Here is a 10,665-nt window from a genome sequence, read left to right as displayed (position 1 = left end):
CTGGTAATCCCTATTGCATCTGATCTGGCGGACCCACTAAACACAAATGCTTTGTTTTTAAACGTCTGAGTGTTGGAGTGTGACCCTGGCTATCTGTATATAAAAAAAAGGTGCCATCAGGTTTGCTTAATATAAGGAATTTTCAATTATTCTTACTTTTACTTTTGATACTTAGGTATATTTTAGCAACATTTACTTTTGATACTTAAATATATTTAAAACCAAATACTTCTAGACTTTTACTCAAGTAGTATTTTCCTGGGTGACTTTCACCTCTACTTGAGTCATTTTCTATTCAGGTAACTTTACTTTTACTCAAGTATGAGATTTGGGTACTTTTTCCACCACTGACCTCCAGTCTGTGGAGAGTGGAGTTAGAAACTGTCCCTCCCCCACTTTGACAAAGCACCTAAGGTTCTCACCACCCAGTGCTACTCCTCTGGGAGACATTACTGGGAGGTGTAGGCCGTGAGCTACTGGGATATAGTTGTGCCCTACCAGAGCATTTAATGCTAGGCGACTGAGGGCCTCAAAAATGAATCCTGGAGCATCACACACAAGGGCAATCGGTTTGCCTACCACAACATGATGAAGAGGGAGATCACCAATTCCCTGAAGGGCAACAGATTGGCAGGGAACCATCACTTTTTCTCAAGTGGGTATGAAACTGACCCAGCTACACCAGTTCAAGGCTCAGCTCAGCCAGACTGTGACTTGGATTCGGCCTCTTCCGCATAGATCCTCCCAGTAGAGTCACAATTATAGAGACCCGGTAGTGGTCCTACTTTAACCCTGTTTCTACCTGGTGCTAACATGTGCCCTTTGTCCTGATCTTGCCCACATTCTGATTGTGCTCACATTTTTAGAGCAGTGTAGATAAGACAAGACACATTGTGATCTGATCTTCCTGACAACCTCCAGAGGTAGTCAAGAACCCATTGTCTGGATATTTTATTTAACCTTCATTTTAACTTGCCTAGTCAGTTAAGAACAAATTCTTATTTACAATGAATGCAATGAATGCCTACCCTGGCCAAATGTGTGCCGCCCTATGGGACTACCAATCACTGCCAGATGTCGGGAGCCCATTGATATCAAGTGTAAACATATCATGATTGTCAAACCATTTAAATCATCATTATACAGGCCTTTAAATTTGGTTACAGGAAGCACCATTGACTAACGCAGTGTTCCCCAAACTCAGTCCTGGGGACCCCAATTAGCTTTTTGTCCAAGCACTACACAGCCGATTCAAATAATCAAAACTTGATTATTTGAGTCAGTTGTGTAGTGCTAGGGCAAAAAGCTAATTGTGCACCCATTGGGGTCCCCAGGACTGAGTTTGGGAAACGCAGGACTAATGGCATACTGTAAGCGATTGTCTTAAAAGAAATTCATGATTTTGAAAGAATATCTGTAAAATATTTTGCATACAGGGATGCACCAGCTAATCTGGTCACAATGTGGACACAGTGGAAGGATAAGAGACAAATTGTAATAATAATAATACCAGCGACGAACCTTGATCAGATCACAGAACACGTTAGCACAAGGTGTAAATGATGTTTATGACACTATTCACCAAGCAGTGAACCAAATGTACCGTTGTCTCAGGTTTCTTTTATATTAAAATGTTGACATGACTCCATAGTATTTTGATTTAATGTTTTGTTTATGTAAAAATAGTGTATTTAACTATTGCTTATTGTCCATTGTAAAGGATGTATAAAGGAAATGCATTATACAGTGAGGCTCAGAAATGACTTACTGAAATGCTGTCTGTTGTTCTGTCTGATTTGATTGAAGCATCCCCTTTAGCACTGAAACACGCTATTCACCGCTACTCACAATAAATGAGACCAGAGTTTGAGCTCCTTATCTTCATTGCTCTTTTATTAAAAATGTAATAACAAATTGACCTTGATTTCTGCTGATGTTTACTCACCACGGACACAGTGAACATTTCCTTCACAGTAATGAAAAAGTAAGAGTATTGGCCCTAGAGGCCACTAAACTAAATGTAAAAAGAAAACAAGAGAATTGTATGATACACTACTCCAAATCACATATTTTCAGTTTCACTGAAATGTTTTGTATTTTCCTGATTCTGTTTCTCTAAAAAGAAGAGACACTGACAAATGTTTTTCAAGGACCTCAAGGCAACCCCCCCAAAAAAGAGAAGGTGGGTATCAAATATATGTTTATCCAAATAGTTAAGATAGCACACTTTATTAAGCTTTTGGCTGCCATGGATCACAAAAAAATCTTGTATCCTAAATTTCTCTGTCAAACCTGATTTCAATGAACCTATCAAATGGAGCTTTGTCACAACTAGTGGCACTGTGTTCCAATGTACCCTTTGGAATCCCACTATGACTTTAGGTCCCTTCATATGGGCTACATCCTCTAACACTATCAGTGTGACTAGACCTGTTAAAGGTATGCACGTCCAAACAATAAAACAAAAACATCTCGGCCACTGTCTCAACAATCCATGAATTTGTAAATGAATCCCATGTGTAATGTTCATAAATGATTTCCAATGGATCGCTTCGTGGTACACTGTGCTTTTCTTTTCCCCTCCGAACTCCATCTTTTCCTCTCGCCCCAATTGGTCTACCGTGGGCCGGTTCTCACTCAACCCAACAAGACACATTCCTCCCTTTGTCTGGGTAATACCGGTCTTTACTTGACAACCATGGTGTTGTGATTCCTGATGGAGCACCAGGCCATGAAGATATCCCTGAAGGAGAGAAAGGAGACAAGTGTTTAAGTCAGTTAACATGTTCCCTGTTCTACTCCAACACCACTTTCATTTAAATGTCCCAAAAACAACATCAACCTTCCTCACAGAAATAAAGGAACACATACAAACCCACACACCTGCAGTGAGTGGCGACACATTCATTGCTGCAGTACTCTTTGTCCCAGTCGGTGCTCTCTATTGCAGGATTGGTGCATCCTGCGCGCACACACATAGTCAGAGGGCCAGAAGCCACATCAGTGGCACCTGGTGACACATTGAACTCCATTTCCATCTGAAGAAAAATAGGGAAAAGTTGATGATTGAAACACCAAGCATATTTAACATGCACATTGGGTCAATTTACAAAGAAAAACCTCAGCCTACCTCTCCTGACGTGAACTCTTCCGTAACCGCATCCTCATCTGCACTGGCCGTCAAGTCAGTGGACTTTGCCAATTGCAGAGCCACTGTAGGGGTGGAGTAAGCAGATGTAGGTACAGTGGAATTGGTGACACAAATTGAGTTGGCGGTTGCTGTTGTCGTAACAATAATGGGCAAGGATGCGTCTGCTTGCAAAGAAGCAGGGACTATCGTGATCTGTAGTGGAGGGGGAGGTGTCGCGGTGATGGACACAGGAATCCCAGGTCCAGCACTTCCTCTGGGCTTGGCCTGGAGGGGAGGCGGGGCTGGGGAGTGTACCATCTGCTGGAGCCGCGGGGGAGGAGGGGCATGCTGCATCTGCTGCAGAGGTGGGGGCTGGCGTGGGGCTGAGGGCAGCAGGGTGCGCACACCGCCAGGGAGCACAGTCACCATGGAGGTGGGGATCTGGTGAAGCTGAGCCCCGGCCTGGAGCATCTGTTTGGAGATGATGATCTTGGTGATGGTGGGGGTCAGGGTGGCTGTGATGTTTGGGATCAGGGTCGGGGTGGCTGTGGGGCCCAGGGTGAGGGGCTTGTGAGCCCCTGTGCGGGAGCGTGTGGTGACCTGGGGGACGTCCAGAATGATGTTGGAGGTGCAGATGTTGGTGATGGTATTCTGGTCAGGGTTGTGCTGGGGGAGGCGGGAGGGGCGGGTGGGAGCCAGGAGGGCCACATTCACTGGCTCAGGCACTGGAGGTGGTGGTGAAGAGGCCGTGTCCATCATCTCAATAGAGGGCTAAAGAGAACACAGGGAAAAAATATTTTATATATATATATATATAAATAATTAATTGGTGAGATTAGAGTATATTACATTTGAGAAATGACAATATTTTCAATATAACATTGTCACACGACTTCTAAGCAAAGACAGCACTAGATTTTACCTGTGAGAGCTGATTGGCTCTGTAAGCTGCTAATGCCTTCAAATACTCATTTTTCGCTGCTTCCGTCTTCCTCTTATACACCTAACAGTGATGGAGGGTATAATTATGTAGATGAAGACAAAAGTAAACACCAATCCTGTTTACATGAATTACAGTATATCCTTTTATCCACAATGGCCTTCAATTGTTTTAAGTGTCCCGTAAAACTTCAATGAAACGCAGTCTCAAATAGCCGCCTGTCCCTTTTAATAGCCGGGCATCATCTCCGTCATTTCAACAAATAAATTCCGGTTTCAAATAAACGCCGGGTTCAAATGAATTGTTTACGAGTTTCCTGCAGTGTGTAATGTAAAGATTGTCAAAAGATGATAAAGGAAAGCAACATCATTGCCATGGATCAGACAGCTGTGTGGTTTGACATGCTCGGCTCAACTACAGGGGGTCACAAAGCGCAACGAATAAGCTGTGTGCGTTTAGAAAATAGACTAATACATTTTTAATTTTTGTTATTTAACCTTTATTTACAGTGCCTTGCGAAAGTATTCGGCCCCCTTGAACAAACATAAAGATATAAAACTGTATTTTTTGTGAAGAATCAACAAGTTGGACACAATCATGAAGTGGAACGACATTTATTGGATATTTCAAACTTTAACAAATCAAAAACGGAAAAATTGGGCGTGCAAAATTATTCAGCCCCCTTAAGTTAATACTTTGTAGCGACACCTTTTGCTGCGATTACAGCTGTAAGTCGCTTGGGGTATGTCTCTATCAGTTTTGCACATCGAGAGACTGAATTTTTTTTCCATTCCTCCTTGCAAAACAGCTCGAGCTCAGTGAGGTTGGATGGAGAGCATTTGTGAACAGCAGTTTTTAGTTCTTTCCACAGATTCTCGATTGGATTCAGGTCTGGACTTTGCCTTGGCCATTCTAACACCTGGATGTGTTTATTTTTGAACCATTCCATTGTAGATTTTGCTTTATGTTTTGGATCATTGTCTTGTTGGAAGTCAAATCTCCGTCCCAGTCTCAGGTCTTTTGCAGACTCCATCAGGTTCTCTTCCAGAATGGTCCTGTATTTGGCTCCATCCATCTTCCCATCAATTTTAACCATCTTCCCTGTCCCTGCTGAAGAAAAGCAGGCCCAAACCATGATGCTGCCACCACCATGTTTGACAGTGGGTATGGTGTGTTCAGGGTGATGAGCTGTGTTGCTTTTACGCCAAACATAACGTTTTGCATTGTTGCCAAAAAGTTCAATTTTGGTTTCATCTGACCAGAGCACCTTCTTCCACATGTTTGGTGTGTCTCCCAGGTGGCTTGTGGCAAACTTTAAACGACACTTTTTATGGATATCTTTAAGAAATGGCTTTCTTCTTGCCACTCCTCCATAAAGACCAGATTTGCGCAATATACGACTGATTGTTGTCCTATGGACAGAGTCTCCCACCTCAGCTGTAGATCTCTGCAGTTCATCCAGAGTGATCATGGGCCTCTTGGCTGCATCTCTGATCAGTCTTCTCCTTGTATGAGCTGAAAGTTTAGAGGGACGGCCAGGTCTTGGTAGATTTGCAGTGGTCTGATACTCCTTCCATTTCAATATTATCGCTTGCACAGTGCTCCTTGGGATGTTTAAAGCTTGGGAAATCTTTTTGTATCCAAATCATGCTTTAAACTTCTTTACAACAGTATCTCGGACCTGCCTGGTGTGTTCCTTGTTCTTCATGATGCTCTCTGAGCTTTTAACGGACCTCTGAGACTATCACAGTGCAGGTGCATTTATACGGAGACTTGATTACACACAGGTGGATTGTATTTATCATCATTAGTCATTTAGGTCAACATTGGATCATTCAGAGATCCTCACTGAACTTCTGGAGAGAGTTTGCTGCACTGAAAGGGGCTGAATAATTTTGCACACCCAATTTTTCAGTTTTGATTTGTTAAAAAAAGTTTGAAATATCCAATAAATGTCGTTCCACTTCATGATTGTGTCCAACTTGTTGATTCTTCACAAAAAAATACAGTTTTATATCTTTATGTTTGAAGCCTGAAATGTGGCAAAAGGTCGCAAAGTTCAAGGGGGCTGAATACTTTCACAAGGCACTGTAATTAGGCAAGTCAGTTAAGAATTTTTATTTTATTTGCAATGACGGCCTACTGGGGAACAGTGGGTTAACAGGGGCAGAATGTGTGTCAGCTCGGGATTCGATCCAGCAACCTTTCAGTTACTGGCCCAACGCACTAACCACTAGACTACCTGCCACCCCTGTAAATAAGCACCTGGGTTATTCATTGAAGTTTTACGGTATATCTTTTAGTAAAAGTGTGTATTGTATACCTGTTTCTGCTCTTCCCCAAGGCTGTCCCACATGGAGGCTACGATCTTGGACACCTCTCCAAATGTGGCATTAGGGTTCTGGCCCTTGATGGCAGCCTGGGTGTCCCTGAAGAACAGGGCGTACGCAGAGACGGGTTTCTGGGGCTCGTTGGGGTCTTTCTTTTTCTTTCCCTTCTTCCCTCCTCCAGGCCCTGCCGTAGCGGCCACCATGGCCGGCTTTCCCCCGCCGCGCCTCACTAATGCAGGGGAGATGGAGGAGGAGAGCATGGGGGCAGAGCCTGGCATGGTGGAGAGGTGGGAGAGAATTGCAGGGGAGACCGACAGGGACATTGGAGAGTCAACCAGCACACTCTTCTGGGTGACAGTGGGACCAGTGGACAGAGAGACAGGGAAAGATACAAGGCCAGATCAGTTGACTTAGCAAGACTTCAGCAACACATGACAAACCAACAAGTCCTATACATATAAATAAACATACAGACAGACACTCACCCTGAAGTCATCCATGTCATCATCCTGGAGGGAGCCTGCTGGAGAAGGCGTGACAGACAGCTGGTCAGGGGACTTGGAACGGGACAGAATGTTCCCGCCATGAAGATCAAGCCCAAGCTGGGCACTCAACTCTGATTGATCAATAGTGGTTAGCTGATTGTGTCCCAATAGGCCATGATTCATGTCACCAAGTGGGACATCAATGGTCATTGGAGAGGAGCTGCTGAAATGGGAGCCAATGGAGTGGCCAAGTTCCTGGAGAGACAAAGACAGGAGTTTTCACAAGTCTTAAAGGATTACAATTTGAAAAAACATTATTGATGCAGAAAGTCTTCTAGTAGTATTCATAAGTACACCACTTACCACCCCCAGTGTTGAGCTGAGCAGGGCCGCCCCTCCAGACTGGCTCATCACCCTAAGACTCAGGTGCTCCAGGCCCTGAGAGTTTGGGTTCACATAGGTGGAGGCAAAGGAGGGGTCATTGCCCCCCACCACAGCATTCCTCGCCAGGCTTCCAACCCCAGAAGGACCCCCTGCTCCCCCCGATAGTTCCCCAAAATGGGACACCTCGTCCCCCACACTGAGGGCCGAGTCCTGGTCCAGGGAGATGGGAGGGATCTCAAACACTTCATCTCCAAGACTGGGGGTATGGAATGTCTGCTAAACAGAGAGAAGGAGAAGGACAACTGTTAATGGGACAAATCGATTACATGAACATTTTCGGTGTGAATACACTGCACAATGTGAATAATACGCATTGCGGAATGTGTGCAGGCTTTGAGGATCATGACACCCACCTCAGAGGAGAGAAAAGGATGACCTGCCCCAGAGATGGTGAGGTAAGTATCACTGCCTCCCGGAAACTGCAAAACACACATTGTTTTCATGTTGTGTGAATAGTCTCTCTTTTTTTGTTTAGAAATAGGCCCCATACCTTGTTAACTGGGTCGTATCCATTATAACCCTGTGCTTCCAAGAACTCCTGGTCGGCATTCTGATCGGTGCCATCAGAGAGGTCAGAGTAAAAATGAAGATCCATCGTGACAGACCAATCAAAATTGTGCAATTTAACAACCAAGAGTGGTGAGCTCTTTGTGATGCAGTCTCCTAGCCACTGAGCTATAATAAGAACTCCAAACTAGCTAGAGAGCACCATCATGCCAAAGGAGACGAATCAATCGCCTCACTTTAATTGGCGTGCTAGCTTGCTAACCACTAGCTGTACACCAATATATGTAAGCTGATAAATGTTAGCTAGGTAACTTTGATTTACAAAATTACATTGCAAGTAAAGGATTTGTTCAGCATTATCAGAGAGCTAATTAAGTATTTGACGAAATTAATTTAAAGTACTTAACTAGCTGGCAGGCTAGCCAACAATGCTAATGATAGCTTCCAGGGAATCATTCAGATTTAGCTCACGTTTGCTGTTATTTTTAACTAATTATGGGAACAATCTTTGTTCCCCATAAGAACCTAAATGTGCCCGTATGATATTTAGCTAGCTATAAGCAATGTGTCAAAATCACGTTGATATGGTTCATTCGGTCCCAACTCAGCAAGCTCGACCACTAATTTTAGGCAGATATATTAGAAAAAGGAGGAGAAAGGAATCCCATTGGTCAATGAATTGAACGTATAACGCATCACCAAGCAGCCTGTAGACCAATCGCGTTCACGTTGTCATATTGCGTCAACACGGTTGCAAAGCTAATCGTCACCGCTTCTCAAAATCAGGGTTTCGAGAAACCTGCTTATTTTCCTCGAACGTACGTAATGTTACGATTCCAAAGCTATACGATATCACAGAGAACAAGTTATTTATATGTCGGAAAAGATTTGCATTGTTGTACTTCTGACGAAATTGCTAATGTTTGGTTTTTGAGCTAGTGCCCAATTGACTGCTATTCACTAATTGAAGGAGAGCTCTCCTTGTTCCAGAATGCTCGGCACACTGCCGACGCATACATTTCCCATCTCCTCAAAAGTATAAATTTAAATTCAAAGGGCCACATTAGCATGGGAAACATGTAAACATTGCAAAAGCAAGTTAAATAAACAAAAATGTACAGTAAACATTACGCTCAAGTTCCAAAAGAAAAATAAATTTCAAATGTCATGTCTATATAGTGTTATAATGATGTGCAAACAGTTAAAGTACAAAAGGGGGAAATAAACAAATGGGTATTTAGGTAAATATTAAATAAATTGCCCTTTTCTTGTGGCAACAGGTCAATCTTGCTGCTGCGATTGTACACTGTGGTATTTCACAAGTGACTCGACGCTCTTGATCGCAGACAGGATTCTCTCATTAAATAGTTTGATGGAAATATCGCTGGAACGTCTATCGTCAAATCTCACTCTACTGGACGTCGATATAACTCTGCTGAGACCTATCCAACATGTCTAGGAAGTTGGGATAGAAGTCAATTTGGAATTGTGTCACCATTGTCCTAAAAGACGACTGTACACCCCCTCGTGGATTATCAAGGAATGGATTGGTGTGATAGTGGAAACTGGAAAGCACCTAAATTACACCAACAGACTGAATAGGTTTCGAAAACGTTTTGTCTAAGTATTGCGGTAATGAATACATCCTTGTTTACAGGGAGGCTATAACTACTGTACTTAGCTAAACATTGTCATAGTAAAACCGTGGTGTGATAATAGCTGTGATAGTTGTTCATCAGCTTTACAAATGACAACCAGCATGATGGACGTGTCAAAAATGAGTGTTGGAGAAGTTTTGGTTAACAAGCTACCTGGCGTGGCTAATTCTTAGCATAGACTGAAGGCTATTAAAAGTGGAAAGACGGTACAAAATATCAAGGCGTTCAGTACTTAATCACACTCAATCTTCAGTAAAAAAAAAAAAAACATTTTTACAAATTCCTAAGCTTCTTATCCTCTCTTACCTCCATCCTCGCACTACATCGGTCCACTTATTTTCTAATTAATTGTTTTAGTTGATACACTTGGTTTCCGGGTTTCCTTGATTCGGGGAAATGACGTCACTTAGATTCCGTTGGCCTTATTTACTGGTTATCATCGGTAATAATGTATTTGATAACAAAACATACCATAATAATGCTATTTACATCACACAATTCACAATCAAATTAAGTAAAATAGAACAATAAGGGGGTTGTTCAAAATATATATACTTTATTCACTATTTTCATTGTCATCTTGAAGAACGAGTTGCCCATTTAAAGTAACCCCAACAAATATTGCCCAACATAATTCAATATAACGTTAATGGATGGGTGAATATTCAGTAGAGCTAATACATACCAGTACTTGCAACTATAGCACATGAATTGGAGCCCGAAGCATATCAGTGTCACTCGGTGCCGCGAGAACTAGTCGTCCGGGGGGGGAAGAACCGTGCCGGATGGCCCGGCCCGCGAGGGCCACCTTCTGAGATGGAGAGATAGTGGGTTTGTTATAAAGCCATACAGAACGAAAACCAGTTATGCAATCATGCCGGCCGCGGGTAATTGATAGAATTTTCGGGTTGATAGAATTGAAGAAACATGGCAGCCCGCTCACACTAAAGACATGTCTGAAAGTCTCATTGGCGCTTGAAAGGCAGGAGAAAATTCACTCCAGTATAGGCACCAGATAAGGTACGCCAGATTCAACTCGTCGCTTAGACTGCTTTCCAGTGACCACTTATAAACGTAAATAGATTGTGACCAGCACCATGCTTGTTTATGTCAGAGCACATGTCCACTTGATGGATATCTGGTATTGCAACTTTACACTGTTCGTGTCCCC

The 10,665-nt window shown here is 43.0% G+C and overlaps 1 protein-coding gene across 6 annotated transcripts; it reads right to left on the bottom strand.

Moving 5' to 3' along the window:
* Nucleotides 1-1,872: 1,872 nt before the first annotated feature.
* Nucleotides 1,873-9,906, bottom strand: LOC135511440 (TOX high mobility group box family member 4-A-like). Of its 6 annotated transcripts, XM_064932961.1 has the most exons (10): nucleotides 9,801-9,880; nucleotides 7,820-7,879; nucleotides 7,683-7,748; nucleotides 7,249-7,545; nucleotides 6,886-7,140; nucleotides 6,394-6,747; nucleotides 4,053-4,133; nucleotides 3,131-3,901; nucleotides 2,884-3,038; nucleotides 1,873-2,743 (listed from the first exon to the last, which is right to left on the bottom strand). In XM_064932961.1, the coding sequence occupies exons 1-10, from the start codon at nucleotides 9,804-9,806 to the stop codon at nucleotides 2,686-2,688; spliced, it is 2,103 nt and encodes a 700-aa protein (XP_064789033.1). In that variant the 5' UTR covers nucleotides 9,807-9,880; the 3' UTR covers nucleotides 1,873-2,685. The 6 variants fall into 6 exon arrangements, with proteins under 6 accessions (XP_064789033.1, XP_064789036.1, XP_064789041.1 ...); XM_064932964.1 differs by lacking the exon at nucleotides 7,820-7,879 and having other exon boundaries at nucleotides 9,801-9,906; XM_064932969.1 differs by lacking the exon at nucleotides 7,820-7,879 and having other exon boundaries at nucleotides 7,249-7,542; nucleotides 9,801-9,906.
* Between the last annotated feature and the right edge of the window lie 759 nt (nucleotides 9,907-10,665).

This window comes from Oncorhynchus masou, chromosome 3 (genome assembly GCF_036934945.1).
Source record: "Oncorhynchus masou masou isolate Uvic2021 chromosome 3, UVic_Omas_1.1, whole genome shotgun sequence".
Taxonomy (NCBI): domain Eukaryota; kingdom Metazoa; phylum Chordata; class Actinopteri; order Salmoniformes; family Salmonidae; genus Oncorhynchus; species Oncorhynchus masou.
Note: the sequence above shows the minus strand (reverse complement) of the source record. Positions and strands in the feature narration are given on the sequence as shown.

Coding starts and splice junctions, on each gene's coding strand:
- LOC135511440 (XM_064932950.1), bottom strand. CDS start 7,924: ATGGATCTTCATTTTTACTCTGACCTCTCTGATGGCACCGATCAGAAT. Junction 7,749..7,819: donor GATACGACCCAGTTAACAAG/GTATGGGGCCTA, acceptor TGTGTTTTGCAG/TTTCCGGGAGGCAGTGATAC. Junction 3,039..3,130: donor AAGAGTTCACGTCAGGAGAG/GTAGGCTGAGGT, acceptor ATTTTTCTTCAG/ATGGAAATGGAGTTCAATGT.